Source organism: Sus scrofa, chromosome 9 (genome assembly GCF_054392235.1).
Source record: "Sus scrofa isolate SSC_HxYL_T2T_F1_AM1 chromosome 9, Sscrofa_HxYL_maternal_Yorkshire_Landrace_v2.0, whole genome shotgun sequence".
In the NCBI taxonomy this organism is placed as follows: Eukaryota; Metazoa; Chordata; class Mammalia; order Artiodactyla; family Suidae; genus Sus; species Sus scrofa.
In genome coordinates this window covers 101193503-101216822 of record NC_139391.1, presented here as the reverse complement: position 1 = coordinate 101216822, position 23320 = coordinate 101193503, and the positions used below count along the sequence as shown (strand labels likewise).

Sequence of the window (23320 nt, the reverse complement as noted above, 5' to 3'; positions counted from 1 at the left end):
TTTCGTAGAAAAAAATTTAAAAACACTTGTATGCCTCCTGAAACAAAAAGTACCATGTTTTCCTAATATTCAGCTAAGGTGAGCTTAGGTATATATAAAGATTAAGACAAAATTAAGAAAATACAGCCTGTAAATAAAATAATAATTATTATGGGTGGTGGTGAATAAAATCATTTACTTTTTCCTTTACTAATATTTATTTTTATGACTTAGTCTTACATTCAAACTGCAGTAAAATTGAGAAATTCAAATGATGTAATTGAGCCTGAGTTCCAAATGTCACTTAGATTTTCATAGAGAAGCAAATTTGGTATGATAAAATCTTCAATGTACGGTTGGTTTTCTATATCTAGATAGCACGTATGTTCTTTTTACTTAAATATTATGGTTTTTAACATCTTGTATTCAAATAGGAACATTTCCATATTGTAATTGCTTACATGCTGTTGAACTATGGAAAGTAAATCAGTAATATTTAGTGCACATTTGTTTTTTTAAAAATACATATTGTTTTATTACGGTTCTTATTGTCCTGTTGACTTATTTATTTCTATAATGTATATCTTACAATCATTTCTCTATTTTGGTGAATTTCTCATATTGCAGAAACATAATGTTGAGCATAAAGTAGGTTTTAAGGAGACTGAGTGGAATATTAATCTAATTTAAACTAAATGGATCTATCATGAGTTCATATGACTATCTGTCATCATTATTTATGATTTGGTAATTATCCACTAAAGTGGTCTGTTTCCACTCCCTTGTAATTATGTAACCTTTTTATCAACTGGCTGTAAAATAACCAATTCTTCAATATTTAAATATGCGATGAAATAATTTGCACTTTATTCATTACATATTATATAGTTCTACTGCAGATTTTTTAGAGTTGTGTAATGATGTCCTGTTATTTACAACTACACTATGTACAAGGACTGTGTTAAATATAAATTAGAAATATTTAATGTCTTTAGACTTAATTCAGTTACTCAACTGTAATATTTTTAGGTATTTCTATAATTTTTGAATATTTATTACTTCTTATATTATGAAGTGGCAACATTTATAGATAATTCTTTATCTTAGGTCCTAAATAAATAAATTCATACTAGGAACATAGTCATTCATCATCATAAACTGTCCTTTCATCATTTACATTACACTTTTGAATTACTAGGCATAAACTACTGTATGACCAGATTAGATGATTTGCTATTTGAGAGGATCAGAGGAATTTTCCGAAGGAAATAATTTCATGGCAGAATTTTTCATTATTCATAATAGTTACACATGATATACACATATATATATATTCCTGAGGTAATAATTTGTATATTGTGATAATAGTTAAACACCAAGGATTTAATACAGGTTTTTCCCCAACAAATTTCTATAAAACTAATGTTTTAGAAAAAGATAACTTTTAAAATTTTGTCATTATAGATGTCAAGATTAATGGAATATGTGTAATATAAACTCTGCTCTCTAAAAACAAAATCATGCTATCAATGATGTCTGCGTCATAAAGTAATTACAATATGTGGATATCATAAAAATTAAAAAATAAATTTTGAACTTGGGTGTAGAAAACCAAAGCAGCAAACTTTCATTTCCTACATCCAAAGAAAATAAAACTTTCTGTTTAGGAAAGTCATTGCTCCATAATAGCAAGTAATTTATAGGATCTTACTTAATCGATGATTTCACACTAAAACTTTGTCTTAAAGAGAAAATTGGTAGAGGTTCAAGAAACATGCTATTTCCTAACTCACCTCATTTTAAATTAGAGCACGTTTTTCTTCCCTTTGCCAGAAAGTTCATCAAAAATTTTAGACAGTGTGCTTACTCTGCTTTATTAAATGAGATGAAAAAGTGCACTGAGGTGAATGTGATTTATTTTTTAAAAGTTTCAGTGCTTAAGCAAGGAGAAAAAAAAAATCCACCATACCAAAGATATATGCAGTATAGGTGTAATTTAAATCTCCCTTAGAAGGAAGAAAAATAAAAGGTTACTTTCTTTCAACTCTTTCTCCAATCTGCAGTCATATCTCACTCATTTGGTAACAATAAAAGAATGGTGCAAGTATAAGATACATTTCTTAGAAATTACTTTATCTTTTGAAAAATAATTATGCAAGGAGAATGAGAACTCAAGTCTCAGATTATAAGAAAAATATTTGCAAAAGACACATCTGATAAATGAATATTACCGAAAATATACAAAGAACTCATAAAACAATACGAAAGCAACTGGATAAGAAGATGGGCCAATAACTTTAACAGATATCTCACTAAACAATATATAGATGGCAAACAAGCACAGAAAAATACTTTCTACATCATATGTCATCAGGAAAATGTGATTTTAAACAATGAGATACCACTACACATTTATTAGAATGGCCAAAATCCAGAACACTAACACTAAATGTTGACAAGGACTTGGAGCAATGGGAACTCTCATTTATTGCCTGTGGGAATTCTGAATGATACAGCCACCAATGAAAACAGTTTGGTGTTTTTTTACAAAACTAAACATACTCTTACCATATGGCCCAGAAATTGTATTCCTTGATATCTACCCAAAGGAGTTAAAACACTATATATACACAAAAACCTGCACATGATGTTTACAGAAGCTTTATTCAAAATTGCCATAATTTGGAAGCAACCAAGATATGCTTCAGTAGGTAAATGCAGACAATGGAATATTGTTCAGGGCTAAAATAAATGAGCTGTCAAGCCATGAAAAGACATGGAGGAAACTTAAGTGCATATTAGTAGTGAAAGAAGCCAATGCGAAAAAGATTACATACCATATAATTCCAACTACATGACATTCGGGAAAAGGAAACCTATGGATACAGTAAAAAGTTAAGGGGTTGCTGGGATTAAGGGGAAGGAAGGAATGAATAGGTTGAGCATAGAGGGTTTTTAAGTCAGTGAAGCTACTTTGTATGATACTGTAACAGTGGATACATGTCATTATACATTAGTACAAATACCAAGAGTGAACTCTAATATAAACTATGGACTTTGGGTGATAATGACGTGTCCGGGCAGGAACATCAACTGTAGCACAGGTACATTCTGGTGGGGGAGGCTGATCATGGGAAGGCTACGCATATATGGATGTGGGGTTATGGTGAAAAATCTCTGTACTTTCCACTCAATTTTACTGTGCAAGTAAACCTAAGTAAAAGTGCTCTAAAAGATAAAGTCTATTATTTAAAAATAATTATAATAACATATCACCTAAATTAATAGTATTCTTCTACATATTAAGAACTTTAATTGCAGTTCAATTCTTATCACATTAAAAACATTTTCTTCTGAGATGACATATTTTAATTAATCAGAAAAAGTCATTTATTTCCCAACATTGAAGAAGATAAATCATTATTTTATTTTTTAAATATTAAGGTAATGAGTTAAGAGATGTCCTGCTTACTGAATCATCCTTATAATATCAGGATTGATTTCAAACATTTATTTGGAATAGCTGGATGCTCAAAAATGTATTTGCTTTTAGTTTTCCTCTGTTTTTAGTTTTCCTCTTTGATACTGTTCTTGGTGATATACTATAGCTTCAGATGACTTGAATGGCTTGAAACCTTTTAACATTATTTATGCTCTCAAATATTTCTTAAGTTTCATACAATTATGTCACTAACATATTTGATAACATGATTCAAAGTTAAATTGATAGATTGAAATTCTGCCAACCAACCAACAAAACCACTCCAAGCAACACAAAAACAAAGGCAAATATGTAATACCAACTTAATTGATTTCTTTTAAATATTCTTAAAATTCAGGTGTATACTCAATTTTCACTTAATTTTTTTCTCTCTGAAAAGGGCCTCAGAATCTACAGATAGCAAAACTAGTATTTGTGAATTCTAGTAACAGTTGTATGCAGAAAAAAGCCAATTTTATATAATCATAAAATTTACTTTGCCAAAGTATTTCTAAATATGTAATAACACAAATATTTTTACTCTGTGAAATAAAAAAATCAATTTTTTACATGAAATGGAAGAAGTTTCTTGTTGCTATCTGCCCATTTCCTAGGGCCTGGTAAGAGCTCAAGCCCTACTTCAAGGACTGGATCCACAAAGGGGTTTTCCTTTGAGCTGCCTTTGATTAGGTCCTTGAATTCCAGGGAAAAGGACATATCTATGAAAATGTGGCCTGATTCTTAAAATAAAAGAATGATTTAAGGACTAGGGAGGATTTAGGTCAATTTTCATTTGACACAGACCTTGGCAACTTTTTAATAACATCAGTGTTATTACAGGTAGAAACTAATTATCTTGATTTCAGAACTAGCAGAGCTTCAGCATTTATTTCTACCATACTCTGAAAATGTTCTAAAAAATGCTGGAAATTCAGGATCACTTCAAAGAAGAAAAACATGTTCAGCTGTGATATAATTAGCAGTTTCTATGGCTTTTGTTCTTGAGAGACAATAATAGTTTTGATTCTTGAAAATTTCTATGTGGGAAAGGAAATTCAAGGCAGAAAAGAAGATAATTCATAGCATAATTTTCAAAGTAATTAGAATTTGCAGAAAACAATTATTATACACCTGGTTTAGTCTGTAAGATTTTATTTTCCTGTAAGAAATAATAATTCAACTTTAACATTAGCTACCATATTTTGTACTTTGCTAATTTCAATGAATTAAAACAATTACTGTTACTTGAACAAAACAACTCGCACTTATTTTGAGATTTCTTTTTTTTTTTTTTAGGATTACATCTATGTGAACTGAACACTAGTGAGGGAGTTTTTTAAATATCAGAAATGCTCTATTTTATATATATATAAATTATATATATATTTGTATATATACATAATTATATATAATTTAATATTTAAGGTTGTAGTAAAAATTTAAAATTGTAACATAAAATGCATAATTTTTGGTTGTATATGTGAATTTTATCTGTTTCTTTGCACTAAAAATATACCTAGTTTTTCTTTAATGGATGCTTGTGATGAAAGGATATTTACAGGGAAATAATAGTCAATTATCACACATTTTAAATATCATGTTGTTATGATCCAGTTTATTATTTAAAATAAAACATTATTAGTCCTAGTCCACTTCAAGTGTAAAACAATTAATTCATATTAATTTATTCTGAAAACAACTTAAAAAAAAAACCCCTGAGGCTTCTTCAAACTGAGAAGTCACTATCATAATTTTTTAAAAATTCTTAACGTTTAGGAGTTCCCATCGTGGCACAGCGGAAACGAATCCAACTAGGAACCATGAGGTTGTGGGTTTGATCCCTGGCCTTGCTCAGTGGGTTAAGGATCTGGCATTGCCCTGAGCTGTAGTGTAGGTTGCAGACATGGCTTGGATCTGGCGTTGCTGGGGCTATGGCATAGGCCGGCAGCTACAGTTCTGATTGGAACCCTAGCCTGAGCACCTCCATATGCCATGGGTACAACCCTTAAAAAAACAGAAAGAAAGAATAAAAAAATTCTGAACATTTAATAGGACATATAGTTGTGGGAGATTTTATGGACTATCATAAAGCTGTATTAAAACAATATTATTTTGGTATAATGATTCAAGCAGTGTAAGATGGGTCTTACTAGCCTTACATAGGGGTCTTAGCAGTGATTGTTGCTCAAAATTCCAACCAACATGTTCAAAGGACACACTTAGCTAGCATTTATAACTCCCCGGTTTCAAAGGAAGCAGAAGTTACTAAGAAGGCTGATATTAGAATAATTGCAAAGTTTGGATAAGACCATATCACAGTATACTGAATCTAAATAATGAACACAAACACCACACAAACATTCTTGCTTGCTAATGCCAATTTAGTTGAGATACAAGATAATCCACTCAGGCGGAATGGAGTAAAACCATTGTGTCTCTGTTTCTCCTTTAACAATCAAAGAAGTAATATGCTTTGGTAGCTTAGTCTATTCTCAGTTTTAATGTAGTTTCTTGACAGAGCGCAGATTCTGATTAAGTAGGTCTGGGTGAGCAGTGAGATTTTGCATTTCTAACAAATTCCCAGGAGATGCAGATGTTGCTAGTCCCAGGGCCGAACTCTTGGTAACAAGCATATACACCAGCTAAATTTTCAACGACTTGATCTATACATAAATAACACAGTTTATTCTATAAACTATTGTTGGATAGAATCTTTTAACTGTGGCAAATCTTGGCTTTTTAAAAAGTATGCAACTGTATTTTCCAAAGTCTATAATTTGATAAACATTTTTTTAAACTGTAAAAGCTTTAACAGAGAATAGAAACATACATGTTTTAAAACAGTAAATACTAAAATAAACATGTTAGAAAGGGAACAGAGAGTTCAGAAGATAGTAGTTTTGTCTCAGTTTTCACATGATAGAAAGTTACTACTGACTTCTTACAGGTTACTTATATTTTATTTCTTGCAGTTTTCTATTTCACAGGGTTTGGGGAAGGATGAAATGATTTTATAGGAAGCACTCTGATGAATATAAAACACTAAACAAACATAAGATTCAGCTGTTCACAATTATCAGTTATTTCTTTATGTAAGGACATCAATTTTTCATACCACTGTTTTAATTATTAAAATGTTTATATATTCTGGGTAAAATACTAAATGTAATTTATTCACAGTATAGTGGATGCAAATTAAAATTTGTGCTGATGCTTAATTTGTGCTTTTTGTTCAGTGCAAGCATTCCATTTACCCTATTCCTTTTTTTTTCTTTAAATTCTTCCCTACTGTTTCTACTTTAATAATGATATGTTTTGAGTGCTAATATGGAGTTATTTCCATAGACACATTATAAAGACTAATAAAGTTATTTTCTAAACCAATTGATACTTTCAACTTTGTTTTTAATAAGTACAGGGTTTGTCTTCTTTTATTTTAGTAACACTAAAAAACGGTTTCTAATGTTTTTGATATAGATGTCATTTTACTTTCTAGTGAACCTATTTCTACAATCTTCCAAGAAGTAAGTATTAAAATATACATACAACCATTGTCTCAACAATGCTTTGAGTCTTATAAAGACTTACCTAAGAAAATCACTCAGAATATGCATTATTCAGCCCCCTTTCAATTAGTGCTTTAAATAATTAAATTAGAAATTAGCATCTTAAAACAAATGAAATGCTTTTACTCTTAGAAAATGGGTCAAGAAACATGATTACTGTTAATGATTAATTTGTTATTTTTTATGTATGTCTTTTAAAGTTTAGAAACCAGTTGAAATGATGTTATTTACTTACTGGAAAGCAGCCTAGAGCATCTTTTAGAACATATAGAAGCATTTAGAATTTCTGCTAAAATACTTAAATAACAAAGTATTGTTTCTGGTTTCTCTTCACTCCCTATTTCTCTCTAACCATCCATTTCTTTTTAGCCTCACTTTTTGGGGGATGATTTTATTTTAGCAAATCAACAAAAGCAACAACAGGAAGACTGACCGTTAGCTTTCTTGTGGAAATCAGTAATATCCAACTATTTCCAGAATTTCTCTTCAATCAAAATATTTAACATGACCTCTGCAAATACATAAAAGACCAAAGATATTCCGTAACTTATTGTTTCATCCTAGTCTTATAAGCCCAAATTTTATAATTTGCATTGGGCCTAGATTTCCCTTTGAGTCATCCAAAAATGAGTAAGGTTTTATGGTAATTTCTGTGTTTTGTTTCCAATTCTCAGAATACTATGGTTTTTGTTTGACATAAGATTACTTCCTTATCCTGCAAAACATACATATAATTTGCTCATTTTTAAATGTGTTTAGAAAATACATTGATAAACTATGGGCATTAAGAAATTAAATGGCAGTCATCATTTGATATCAGTCTTAGCACTATTAACTTTCAGGATCACTGAGATTAAAGTCTACTGAATTGTAAATGGGTCAAAACACAATGTACAAACCCCAAAATACAACTCTGTACTGACTGTAACTTAAATCCTACTGTATGCTAAGGAGAAAAAGGCAGTGTGGATTTCAAAGGGAAAGCTAAATCTGCCATCACCAAGTTCAAAAGGAATGGCTCTCATTGATATTGAAACCCTGGCATCTTTTAATATTAGTAATTAAATGAGCAGGACAGATTAATTGTATTTATATGAATTTAGACAAAATTATAAACAAACTGAAGAGATATTTTTAATCATCCTTTATGCTAATGGCCTTCATTAAATGCCGAAATAGTTATGATGTAGTAAACCTCCACAAGATAGTAAAAATGAATACTTATTAATTTATAAAATTACTAATAATAATGATTTGTAATTAGTTTTCAAGTGCATATCTTTATTTTTGAATCAATATATTTTAGAATAATAATAGCACCATATGTAAAATGGTATAGAGTTTAAAATACAGAATATATGTGTTGATCCAAAACTGCCACAGGAAATCAATAAATTGCTAAAAGGAAGATGTGGAAAGCCAGGGTGGGAAGGCAAGGGATGCGATTTTCTCTTATCTATTTCTTAAATCATATAGTGACACAAACATTTCTAACTTAAAAATGTTCCTTTTAAGGGCATCTAAACACACTTAAATCTTTCTTACTAATATTACCAGGAAAACATTTTAAAGACCCTTCTCTGGCATAACATTTTGTAATGCATGTTTGGTTGATATATGAAGTTTAGAGCATTTCAATGTCATATGTAACTTCGTAATAAGTGTAACACTAAACTTAGAAAAAAATCCTTTTTTTTCTCTTTAGTGAAGCAAAAGAGCAGTAAATCTACTTTTATCAGAACATACAGACATCATTAGGCAAGAAATCCTGTGTATTATAGACTTACTCCAAGGCAAGGGCACAGATCGCTATCAGTTCACCTCATCTTGTTTTCTTTAAGCCATTTTCATTGCTCTCCAAGAAATACATGGCTGATAAGTTAAGTGAAACTATGCATTCTACTACATCTTCAGTGACTTGATATACTTAGGTATTTTTATTGTTCTAGGAATCCTTAAAATTCTTACATAATGCTATGAAACCAGCTAACATCAACAGATTTATTTTGTTTGTTCCTTTTGTCTTTGGTAATAGTAGTCTCTTTCAGGTGCTTCACAAGCATTTACTTATACATGGTCCTCATAACAAACTGACAAGGGAGGAACTATTATTATTTCCACTTCAAAAAAGGGGACAATGAGCACAGAGAGCTTATATTAGCTGTCCACAGCTGTTCAGCTAGTGCCCAAGTCAGGCAGTCATGTTCCACAGACTCATCATCTCAAAGGTTAGCGATGATGTCCTCACATGAAAAAAATTAAAAGCTTGGCTGTGATACAGCAGGATAAATGAATTTTCTAGATTCATCAATGCACTCTGTTTTTAACATAAACATAAAATTATACTGGAAAAAAACTTTAATAAAAAATTAACCTAATAATTTATTTGACTGGTGAGTATTACACTTAACTACAGGTAAACTAACACTTAGAAAAACATATTTTAGTGAAATTTAGCCTTGGTTAACCAGTGCATCATTGCATCAAATATATATATTTGATGTACTAAGTGTCTGTATAATAACAATTATCAATTAAATAAAACAAAATAGCCTTAGAAGAGATTTAGAAAGGAAAATATAACATTCACACTGGTTTACTGTATTAATTTGTCAAATGTGCCTATATACTGTGTATAGAGCTAATATACAAATGATAGCAACAGTAACCACAGTTATCATGAGCATTTACCATATCATCAGACACTGTTTTTATTACCTTATATGGACTGTCTCATACATCCTCAGGAAAAAAAAGAGTATATCAGTATTAATTCTATGTTACAAATTATAAATGGGTGATGAAAATAAGTCACATGGGTGTATATCCATGGAATTTGTATCCCACAGAGTGCCTGTGATACAAATTCCAGGCACTCCAGAGCCTGTGAAGCAGATTCATTGAAGATTCTCTTATTTGGTATATTCTAGAATATAAAGCAAAGTGGTAAGTAAGCCCTGTGATAAATCTAAACATGCATTTACGTGCTCTTGGGATTAAAAGGTGCATAAGATTAAAATTCATTGTGAGAATCGTAATATTAAATGAAAAAGATGGTAAAGTTAAGGGCAACCGGCTCTATCTGTTTTGAGTCTGTTAGTGTTTAATATTGGAGAGGTCATTTAGGATTAGACGACAAAGAACTTGACAGGGAGTGAAATCTGGTTTCAATTCACTTGTAAATTGAGAGACATAAATGATTTTTGAATGGGAAAGTATTGTGATAGCCATCAGAGCTGTATTTAGGGAGACATCTGCCAGTGGACTCTTACAAGGATGAGTATATATGGCCTGTTGCGTTAGGTAGTCTTACAAAATTAAGCAGAAATAAAATTTATTGACTTTTTAGTCATTGAAGACTATATGAAGAAATTTTTGTGCTAAGCTTGCAGACATCATTTCTTGGCATGGTTATCGAATTTAATATTTGTAAAAATAAGTAGCAGAATATGTATTCGTATGAGACAACATTTCTCTTTGACTCAGGATTCATTCTATTAGACATGTGAAGATTATACCTCAGAAAATAGCTGAGGTAAATATATCAACAAAAATTTTTACCAACTGGAGTTCCTGCTGTGGCTCAGTGGTTAACAGATCCACCTAAGAACCATGAGGTTGTGGGTTCAATCCCTGGCCTCACTCAGTGGCTTAAGGATCTGGCGTTTCCGTGAGCTGTGGTGTAGGTTGCAGATGTGGCTTGGATCTGGTGTTGCTGTGGCTCTGGCATAGGCCAGGAGCAACAGCTCTGATTAGACTCTAGCCTGGGAACCTCCATATGCCATGGGAGCGGCCCTATAAAAGGCAAAAAGACAAAAAAAAAAAAAAGAATTATCAACACAAAAAGGCAGGTTACTTCTTAATATTTTTTGCATGTGGATATTATCATATTAGCCCTTGAGACAAACTTAATTAAATCTTCCAGCCTGAAAGCTTCTGAAATTTTCTACTATGGAAGTATTTGTGTCAAGCCTACATTTTATAATATTGTAAACCTATTCTTTCTACTAGGAGTGATTAGAATGTAACACACACACACACACATATATATATACACACACACATATATATACACATTTTTTTTTTGTCAAAACTATCCATGCTGTTAAAATTCAATGGCATTGTTTGCCATCATTCAGCTTTATCTGGCTAAAATTCTTTAATTTCCCAGCCCCTGCTGTTGGGAAGCTCAAGCCTCATCACACTTAACCTCTGCCTAGGCTTCTCCTAAAAGAATTTGTTTCAGTTCATTCATGGTTTCAATAGTTGAGCAAGCCACACGCAACTGCACACTGGTCTTTTACCCTGAGCACACTAATCTGATTGTTTTTCCACTCTACAAACTCTGGGTCAACAATCAAGCTGCCGCCAGAAACTAATTAATTTGCAAACAGGCTTCTGTTTTCACAGAGGGAAAGCTTTTGAGAGCCATGTCAGAGAGGCCAGTCACACCATGGTTACACGCATTGTCATGGCATCCACTTCTCAGGGTAAATCTCTTGCTTGATGTCACTGCACACATGAACCCAGATTACTCAGTCAGCAGTAAATCCCTATTGAGACCCACCAAGCTCTGAATGTAGTGACTCTAGAAGAGGAAATTGGTACAGACAGGCTCTGTATTCATTAAATGGATGGTGAGATGAGAGAGAAGTGGTGTTAAGAACCAAGAGGAAAAAGGGAGCTGGCTTTAAAGAATTTTCCAAGGTATTCTCTCACTTTAATACATTTTCATTGATTTTCATTTAAAAGTGGGACTTTCTCTAGTAAATGTAATCACACCCTTAAATGCTATTTTCTACTCTCATCATTGAAATATTAATTCTAAGATAAGTTGTTCAAAATTTGTGATTAACGTGCCATACTTGAAGGCTGTACTTTGTAGCTAACGATTTTATTCGGCTACATTTTATCAGACGCCTGAACAAAATTATCTTCCAAATACTGCCACTAAGTTAATTTTTGCTCCAAAATTTTATTCATTTTTTTTTCATTAGTGCAAAGTAAATTCAAACAAAACCAGTTAAAAATCATTATATTCCTTAGACAAAACGTGACATAGAAAATGTCCTCAGAAAAGAAGTAACTTTAGCTCTTTATGAAGAAAAGAAGGCATATTTAGTGAGTGTGTTAAATTTTTCACTTAGTAGAATAATTTCATGGTATACATTTAGTTTTTGAAAAAAAATGCTGCTGGGAAGCATACATTCTTTATCAGGATGAAAAATTTTTCTTGGTAATAGATTCATGAGAAAAAAAGTCGTAACTACTCAGTTGTACTTATAGATAAGAATACTTATTTTAAACTATTACATACCCATTTTTCAGCATGATTTCACCAAAAATAACCAAAAAATTAAAATTTTTGTGACTCTAAGCATTGATACTTCAAAATTGTTAACTAGTGAATACAGAAAGAAATTCATAGAATATATAATTCAAAGTTAAAAAAGACTCGTATCCTTATTGCTCTGTTCAGAGAGGATGTTTGTGGTTACTTGTGTTTTTTTAAATGAATGGTCGTTCAACATCTATACTCATCTGCTCACATGACCATAAAATAAGGCTTCCAGAGGGCTTTTTCCCCAAGGTCAGCAAAATGTTATTAACTTACTTATGTCAAAGAAATAGTTCAAAATGGTATCATTAATAAGCTTGACATTATGCCAAACAAGATGATTAATTTTATTTATTTTAAAAATCCAACTGGATACTCTGACATAATTCATGTTTTTAAAGATGCTAGAATTAAAATAGTATATCAAAAAGGTCATACAAGTGGTGTAAGATTAGGTATCTAGTGCCATGCAATATTAATTTGTACTCTCAGAATATATTTGTGGTCACATGCCTTGGTTCTATTTTCAAAAAAAAAAAAAAAAGTCTTGAGAAATTTGAGTCTTTAGAGAACAAGAAATATCCTAGTGCATAACCACAGAGGAAGCTATACTCATTCCAACAAGGGAAGGCCATCCTGGTATGAGCGTTACAAGGAGAGGAAGCGGAATGATGACTTGCATACTATCTCAATTACAGGAAAAAAAAAAAAAAAAGCAAGTGGGTTGGTCTATCCACAGGCACAATCCTTTTAGGAAATTCCACTAAAAGAAAACAGGTCTTCCTGAAATGAGTGGGAAGGACTCATACTCTGGGCACTGTAATTAGGTCTGTTTGTATGCACTGGGCCTTGGCTCTCAAGGATCCATGTGGTTTCATATATTAAACCCAACTCTGACTGCTCTTTCACCCTGACTCAAATATAATCACTCACAGAATGAATCTGACAAAGCTTACTAAGCATGCTCCACCCAGTGGAAGTGGGATAAAGGATACAGGGAAAAAATCCACATTTATTAGGTGCTTACTACACACCAATCATTTGCTTAGTACTTTATACACATTATCAGGTAGTCATTTTTTTTTCACAACTCTAGGACATAGGTAATATAATTCCATTAATAGTAAGGTTCAAGGTCAAGGTGTAACACTGTCTCACTCTCAAGATTTTCAGTCTTTATATGGTTATATCATATAGCATTCCAATGTTAGTATAAGACATAAATGGTATTATAAAAAGTGTCCATCAAATAGAAAAATAAATGTGGGTTAGCCATCCATCTGCTCTAACATGTACAAGAGCTAGGTGATGGTATGTAACACGGTAAATAAGAAATCATTACTAGAACAGCAGCATAAACTTGTCTTTTACTATGAATATATAAAGGACAATTTTATCTAATTTCCACACTGCTAGTAAACCAAAATTAGAACTGAAGTTTAAAGTGATATAATAATATTGAGAGAATTTATGAAGGAAGAAAAGTGAATTTGGATACATCGAAACAAATGCATACCCAGCAGATTTTCAGAAATCAAAGGTTGTTATAATATCTGGCAATCTGAAATTAGGAGCTGGTGTATATGATAATTTTTACAAAGCAGTTATGTAAAAAAAATCGATTTCCTCTCTTATGTTTCTTCATCTAAGTGTGATACTTATTCCTAATGTTTCCCAGTAAAACGAAACTGAATTTAAGCCTTTATTGCTGCTATTATGAAAAGGAAACTATAGTGAGCAATTATGAAAATAGTGAAATGCCATAAAAATTGAGATTATTTTAAGATCCAATTCTAGACAAGTTTTTTGTTTTTTACTTTTGTTTAGCAGGTATACAACAAAAGTCATCTAAAATAGGCAAACTAATTCTTCCAAAATAATTCAATTGCTTTGAATGGATTTGAAAAAAAGTAAAGTAAGTCCTATGCCAAAATTAATCTTAATAGCCCTGAAGACCTTTCAGAAAGTACCTGCAAGCTAATTTATTACTTCTGGCAGCACAACTCATTGTGTAGTCTATTCCTATGCCTAAAAACTCATTTATTTTATGCATGCATGTGTAAACATTATGTTTCCAATTTTGTTCTGCAGTGGTGTTTAATTTCATGAGGCCTGTGACTCACACAGTCTCTCAGTTCTATCTCCAGTGTGCCTGCATCCTCCATCTTGCAGCAGTTCTGGTTTCTGCACCCTGTCAAATGTAACCTTTGTGTTAATTTGGCAAAATCAGTTCTCACGTTTAGTGCTGAGAGACTGATAACTGAATTCTCAAATGAACTACACATTTGCGGAGATGAAGCACAGAGCTGTGGACAATGACTGTTTTCCCACAGTGTAAATTCTTCAGACTCAGCTGTCAACATGTGAGTGCGTAGCACAAAAGCAGCTTTAACTTGATGACTTTTTCCCTCCAAGGCCATAAAAATGAAATGGATACGATACTCTCCTTTATGTTATTCCATCTTCTAATGAAATTTTCTTTCTCATGGACAGTGAAAGTCTGTATGTCCTTTAGAGTTCATAAATGATCAAAGTTTCCTTCTTGCAGAATCAAAAACAAGCATTTTCCCTCCCTCATAAATATTTCAGTTTGAGAAAAGACCAGAGAGCCAGGTTGAAAGAGGTTTTTCCCTACTATTTTTCAATCCGTATAAAGCCTGAGTTTAATAATTGACAGAGGATATTCTAAAATTGTCTTCTGGGAGTTTGGAGTTTGGCTCTTTTATGGCTTTACATAGATAGCCTTATGGTGAGCTCAGCATCTTTTCTTTTCCTTGGTGAGGGTTGTATTTTTCTACCTCCTCCATCACCAGAATTGGGTATGTGACTTTACATCTAGTCCCTTCTGATGACTATAATGTTTGTACTCAATCATGAATGGCTTTAGGCATCATCTGGAGAATGGCAACTGGGAAGTGCTATCAAACTTATTGGAAATTTGAAAGAGCATGAAATAATAGAAGTGGAGAGAACTGACTCTTTTAAAGAGAAAGGACTAGTTAATAGTGACAAATATTGTAGGAGAGGTTTTTTAAATGGAGACTGATAAAGTATAAAAAGTCATTAGTAACTTACAGAGTAGTTTCATGGCATCAAAGTCATGTTGAAAATGGCTAAAAGTAGTGAAAATGTTGATAGAATAAGTTCCTAACCAGGCTATGGACTTAGACATATAAGGACTTTATGGTACACCATGATTAAAGGGATGGTTTAGATAGGGTATATGAGCATGTTTCCAGGTCAAGGAAGAAATCAGTGGTGAAGAAGAGATAAAGGCAGCCCCTCTCCCCCAAAAAGTAAATTCTTTTATGAAAAAGAATCAATGCACTTAAGAGCAAAGGCAACAGAGTCAAAGCTTGAAGGTAAGAGGCACATCATTTTCACTAATATATGAAAAATAGAAGGATCAAGAAGGCAGAGGAGTAAGACGTCACGCTCACCGTCTCCCACAAACACATCAAAAAAACACATCTACATGTAGAACGATTCAAACAGAACATTTACTGAACATAGGCAGAAGAACTTAAACCTCCAAAAAGGGCAAGAAAGCCTCCATGTAACTGGGTAGAACAAAAGAAAAAGGAGAGAGAGAGAAATAATAGGACAATCAGAAATGTTGTTGCAAGAGTAATGAGATGCTGATTCAGGTAATCTGAGGTATGTTTTATGTCCTGAATAGTCATTTTAGGATTGGGATATATTGGAACAAAGACACACTATTCATGGTCTCCTGAAATTTCAGTGAGGTTCAGTGGGAGATTTTAATTTTTCTAACAAACCAGTGAGAGACAGAGGTGAAATAAATTTTAGGTACCTCAGTGAGAGCAGGAAAAGCAAGTATGGCAGAAATTCAGAGAGTGAGATAATCAAGCATCTTACACATAGGCGGACTTTGATGAATGTTTAAGTGAGTAATAATTTAAAAAAAACTTTTCATAGCAGACATGTAAGAATTATTTCATTCAGAATCTAAATGAAAATAGTATTTATTTAAGCACATAAATTTTACAATTTATTAATGTACTAAGAAGAGAAATAGAGTAAAACAAAAACAAAAACTATCTGTCTGCTCAAGCTATGACACAGTGCCTAAAGTTCAGGAAACTGGGTTCTTGTCCCAAACCTACTCCTGGTTAGATGTAATCTTAGATAAAATATTAGCCTTGAGGGAGTTCCCGTCGTGGCTCAGTGGTTAACAAATCTGACTAGGAACCAGAGGTTGTGGGTTCCATCCCTGGCCTTGCTCAGTGGGTTAAGGATCCAGCATTGCCATGAGCTATGGCGTAGGTCACAGATGCGGCTCGGATCTGGCGTTGCTGTGGCTCTGGTGTAGGCTGGCGGCTACAGCTCCAATTGGACCCCTAGCCTGGGAGCCTCCATATGCTGCAGGCGCAGCCCTAGAAAGGGAAAAAAAAATATATATATATATATTTTATATTAATAATGATAATAATATAAAATATATATATTAGCCTTGATTTCTCAACCTATAAAATGGGAAAAAGAATTTTAGGAATATTAAAGGAGAATCAAATTAAACGATATGTCCCTATATATAAACCCTTTCAATGTAATGTTTTTAGTACTACACTTTTCTTTAAACATTCAGTAACTTATAATGCTCTCAGGACAATGTGAGATGTGTGGAGGAAAAAAACACTACATCATGAGATTTGTTGTTGAGTCCCTGCAAGACAAGAGTAGTAAGTCATCTTATCTTGTTCCACTGCCTCCCTTCCGTAGCTCCAGCTCAGATCTATTTCTTTCCATAGTTAACCACTGAGAAACTTTAGTTTTTGCACAAAGCATATGTTTTCCTGAATTTTAAATCTTTCTTTTCTTTTTGTGCACCACTTTCTCACACCCACAGCCATGAGGTCACCACAATGAGTTTAACTGCACACTAAATCTCAACCCATATTGTTTGCACCATATAAGGAAAGCTTTCTACTGACTTTATAGATGCACATGTTATGCGCCTGTGCACATACACCACCTACCATTGAGCCACCTGGAATCATGCTGCTCTGTCCTGATGGGGTGGTGGTGCCCAAGAGTTCGGAAGATAGCAAAGTCTCGCCCCATAAAATCAGCTGCTGTTCCAGAATATAATTCTCCATCTGTGTTGTAATAAAAGAAAACCACATATACACACTTTAATTAAGGCAAAAACAAAACAAAATGCAAATTTCATGTTAAGACCTCACTAGAAAGGAAACAAAAATGTTCTTGTATCATTATTCAAAGCTACTTATGTTTATCCTATAGCTCTGTGGAAGGGAGTGTTTTATTAAATGATCATTCACAGATTAAGTATCCAACTACTCATTTAGTACTAACTTTGAAAAACTGAGTAATACATGATTCAGGGCATATTACTAAAACACGAACTTTTATATTTTCTATTATGACCAAAGACAAAGTACGAAATGCAAACTCTATCACACTGTCTGCTTTTATATGTTTAAAGGCACCATGTTTCAAATATTTTTAGTTTTTAGCATAAAGTCTCATTGTAAAATCTTCTCGTTTGTTTGTTTATTTATTTATTTATTTGCCTTTTTAGGGCTGCACCCATAGCATACAGAAGTTCCCAGGCTAGGGGTCAAATGGGAGCTACAGCTATTGGCCTGTGCCATAGTCACAGAAATGCAGGATCAAAGCCACATCCGCAACCTAGACCACAACTCATGGCAATGCCTAATCCTTAACCCACTGGGCAAGGCCAGGGATTGAACCCATGTCCTCATGGATCCTAGTTGGGTTTGATAACACTGAGCCACAATGGGAACTCCTCATTGTAAAATCTTGTTTACAGATTTGATTTTAATGGAAATTGAATTTCTAATATGCTTCCCTTTTTAGTAGGATCTAAATTAATGAGATTTTCCTATAATTTAGAAAAGCCTAATATTTTCCTTGCCAAAACTTTTTACTGGCATTCTTTCTTTAGTATATTAAGTAGCTATCATACAACCCCAAAACAGGTCTACTACGTGGTCTCAGATAAAACAGAAATATGTTTGAAGCAAGGAGAATTTTGATAAAAACAGACCGTAATCACTACAGCGCAAGATTCTCTTGTGCTTTGACTGATTTCTACTTAAACTTAATTAACTCTAGGTCAGAGTTTAATAATGGAAGTCTCATAATCAGAAGGTTGGAATAGAAATGAAAAGGAAACAAGGAGAAAGAGAAGTTAATATTTACTGAATACCATTTGTGCTTGCTGGGCAGTCAGGTGCTGGCTTGAAACTTTCAAATTATCTCATTTATTTCTGTCAACAGCTCTATGACGTAACGTTATCCCTATCCCTATTTTACAGTTAAAGAAACCCAAGTTTGCTCAGCTAATGACTAGGTGTCAAGGTGAAAGTTCAAACCCAGGTCTGTTTAGTCCCAAGCCTCTTATCCTAAATTATACCATACCACCTTTCAATAAACTGAAGTTTGTAAAAATGACATTTCTTTCCTTTAAAGAAAAAGTACCTCACATTATTCCATCCAGAAAACACATTATTGCCTGCTTGCTTAGAGTGAATTCTCAGCAAAACTATTTTCCCAATAATCTACTATAATGACAGTATAACTTAATATTACCCTGATTATTTGGATATATTTTTTTCTGTATACATTGACTTGAATATACTCAGAAAATACAGTAGGCATACATAAACTGTAACATTTGTATACCACTATAATTTCCAAAAGCACTACTGCATGTATTAGGAAGAAACTATCTTCAGTTATAAATAGTTTTGGGAAAGTTTTATTAATATGATATGATATTCTTTGTTCACACCCACAATTCTCACCTGCAAATAAAGGGTTGTGAAATAAAAATAGACATTTTCAGTGGTCCAAACTAAATTAATTCATTTGGTAGAAGCTGTGGTCCTGATAGGACTGAAGGCACCAGGCTTTGGGAAACTTCCGAAATAGTGCAGAATAGCTATACAGACAGAAGTACTGAGTGACTCCATAATAGAAATACACATTATCTTAGAGACTGAGTTTTTAAAAATTCATCACTTATTTTGAATTTTTGTGAATCAAGACAAATAAAAGTGATGGTTTGACAATGTATTAAGTACAATTTACTAGCTAAATGGATGGTACTCATCTGACATCATAAATTGCCACATTATGGTACCTTTTGGATTCAAAAGCATCTTGTCTTATCTTCACTGAGTTAAACAGCAAGTTCAAATCTGACTTGCTCTTATCATAATATGCTGCAATATTGTTTTATCTTCCCACAAGGCAAAGAAATAACCTTTTTCTAAAAGCACAAAAACACTATGAATAAACTATCCTTAAGTTTCATGGGTATGCTGAAATATTTTAATACATATGGTCTCCTTAATTTTAACCTATATTCAATTAACCTAACATTTTTACTAAGGTTGATGCTTTAACTTTTTACAAGTAATTGCTTGATACATGTGATGAATTTTTAAACTTCCTGATCTGTGCAAATAAGAAAATGTTAGTTTAAAATGTGTTGTGAAAGAAGCCTAATGTCAATTTCAAATATTTTCATGTTGGAACATCTGTCATGGGATAACTTGAGTTATCTTTACCTTGAAAAATCAAAAGCATTAAGTTATTAGCTGAACCTCATTGCTCTCTCAACCATATGTTAGGTGATGAAAATCAGGAAATGTGAAAATAGAACAACTAAAGGTGAAAACTGAGCAATTTCAAATTAGAATGTAGTCAGACCAAGTCTAGCAGCAGGATAATCAGAAATGGAAGAGTAAACAATGTCATCAGTTAAACTTTCTTTTTTCATTTAGCTTGCAGCAGTGTGAGTGATATTCATAATTATGGTTGCTATTGTATGTAAACTCTATTCCAGATAGAGTTGAAAAAATAAAACCTACAACCAAATAAATAAATTATTTAGATACCAATAGGTATTTGTTTCTCTATTCATTTGTTTAGTTCTGTTAAAAATTATATATAATTCTTTTTTTATCCACCCTCACATGAGGAAGGCAAAAATCAATATAAATGAAGACAAAGGTAGAAAAATGGATATAGCTTCTCTTTTGACATCTGAAAAGTAATTCACATAGAGAATTTAGAACAGTTCATCAGTACAAGAGCTAGCAAGTCAATTTATTACTAAAAACAGAATTTATAAAGAATGAACTTAGAAACCAAAGAAAGGTTAAGGCACCAGTTGCATCCAGTCATAGAAAATTACCTTCTACTCAAATATTATTTTTAGCCAGTCAACATGATATCTATGTGCTGGAGGGCACCGGATGATCAGGTGACCATGAGAGCACATTATCATTGTCAATGTTCAATATCAGAACCATTCCTTTACACCAGGTCTTAGATCATAGTTACTGCTGAGATGTCTACAGGATTCTCATCAGGGATGATTCCTCCAGAAATTGCATGATATATTTGTTATTTGTCCCAAATATATAAGTGGAAGAATATCCTACCTTTGCATTCTCTTCCAGCACATCTATAATATCAACTCAGAGTATATTTAATTTAATGTAATTTTACATCAATACCTTGTATTAAAGATATTACATTCTGTGGCTACCTGAAATGATCTAACATTATCTGAGTATAAAAAATTTACTATACCTCAGTTGGCTTATATTTGGAGAACAAATATATTTGTTTTTTTAAAGCGTATTTGTCAAACTTCTTTTGTCATTTATGAAGTTGTCAAACTATCTGTTGATTTTCTCATTTTATGACCCTAAGTATAGGTAAACGTTAGCCTACAACCATTCCATTGCATTATGGCTAAGATACATACTTTTAGGTTTTTCCATATTTACTAAGCTACTAGTGAAAGAAAATGTTTGTCCAATTTTATTAAATTGATGGTAGAATAATACACTCAAGGAATTGTTACACACATCAAAAAGCAGTTATGGATACTCTGTCCAACAAAGTTTGTAAGTCTTTCTACAGGCAGTTTGATATCTCAAAAATAATGTATTAGATTAGTGCTGACAGATATAAATAATAACCTAGAAATTGTCAAATATGAAAGCTCCCATTTGAGTCTGCTGAAATTCTTTCTTAACTGCAAGCTTTCTTAACTATCTCTAAGGAAAGCATTCCTTACTTAAATGAACAAAAAGTTTAGTGAACTACATTTCTACAATGGCAGCGTTACCTGAGAAGCATGTGTTAAAAACAAAAGTTCATAGGTACTCTGTACTTTCTGTTCACAGCTCAAAATGAAGTAAAAATGTGGCTTAAATCAGTTAATGTATTGGATTACAATTCCTAAGAAGGGTGTGGTGAGAAGAAACAGAAGGTGAAAAAAAAAAATTTCCTGATGAAATCACAGCATTACTAACACAGGTGTAAAGTGTGACATGGATGTGAGCAAAAATCAAACAAACCTAAAGATCAAGCCATTATGTTGTTAACACCTTAAACAAATTCCACTCACAGTACAGCAGAGTAATTAGAAACAGAGGGAAAAGTTATGTCTCTCTCTTCTTACACACACGCACACGAACGCACGCGTGCATACACACACATTCTCCACATGGCATAGATGAAATCTACTTGACAATGGAAGGGTATGGGAATAATTTTATATCTTCACATTTGTTAAGTACATTCTCTATACCAATAAATATACCAGCTTTGCCACATTGTTCTTTTAAAACTAACATTTTTTTGAGTAGTCAATATGTGTAAAAGACACAAAATTAAAAATATAAAATTCATAAGCTACCACATCTCGCTCCTAGCCTCTTTAGAGGCAATCACTAAAATAAGTGCCTTTTTTAGTTTCTACACTACATACATGTTTCAGAAATATGTATGTATCCCAACAAAGACATAGATATTACATTGTCTTTTTTAATTCTCACAACAAACTAGTGAAATTAGCATGGTCATGCCATTTTATATACAAAGAAATTGAGGCTCAGAGAAGTTCAAATAATTTTTTCATTATAGCCAATTAATTTGGAGAGCGCTTTGTTTGCTCTAATAGCAAGTAAGAGCATATTCCCGTATAAAATTATGTTCTTTCCTAAGGCAGAGCAGAACTGTAGCTTAGGGGAAATAAACCATAGCTAAAAGTCCCAGACCCATGAAGCATATTTTCATAATATCTCTCTCTTTTGTGTGTGTGTTTTTAGGGCCGCACTCATGGCACATGGAGGTTCCCAGGCTCGGGGTGAAACTGGAGCTGTAGCTGCTGGCCTACACCACAGCCACAGAAATGCCAGATCCTAGCCGCATCTGCGACCTACACCACAGCTCATAGCAACGCCGGATCCTTAATCCACTGAGCAAGGCCAGGGACCGAACCTGTGTCCTCATAGATACTAGTCAGATTCATTTCTGGTGAGCCATGACAGGAACTCTCATAATGTCTCTTAGTGATAGAACATTACTACCACTGCGATGTCTGAAGAAGATTTCAATGAGGAAATAAAACTGCTTTCAAGAGATGATACTTAGTGAGGGAAATTCTGGGTTTTATTCTTGTGTTCACACATGGCATTTATTCTGAGCAGGGGAGCAGCTATTTTTAACGAAAGGTTGTTTGTTTTTTTTTTTTAATATAGTGATTGTTATTTTTTCCCATTATAGCTGTTTTACAGTGTTGTCGATTTTATACTGCTCAGCATGGTGACCCAGTTACACATACATGTACACATTCTTTATTCTCACGTTATCATGCTCCATCATAAGTGACCAGACATAGTTCCCAGTGCTGCACAGCAGGATATCATTGCTAATCCATTCCAAAGGAAATAGTCTGCAGTCAAAAAATATTTACAGGTGGGTGAAATAAAAAAAAATTTAAAAATACTGGAGCAATTTCATATTGACAAAATTATTTTTATTAAAGGATATTTGAAAAATCACTTTGACTAATGCAATGTGAAAACCTTAGGACATAGAAGATTTGGAGACTTACTTTGGTAACTATGTATTGCTCAGGGA

At 32.9% G+C, this 23320-nt stretch overlaps 1 protein-coding gene across 7 annotated transcripts in view; it reads right to left on the bottom strand.

Moving 5' to 3' along the window:
• Positions 1-23320, bottom strand: part of SEMA3A (semaphorin 3A) — a 454735-nt gene that overhangs the window by 63047 nt on the left and 368368 nt on the right. For all 7 annotated transcript variants that reach the window (XM_021063479.2, XM_021063478.2, XM_084977288.1 and 4 more), the window contains one exon: positions 17365-17484. In XM_021063479.2, coding sequence (XP_020919138.2) covers positions 17365-17484 — 120 coding nt within the window. The remainder of the gene's footprint in view (positions 1-17364; positions 17485-23320) is intronic.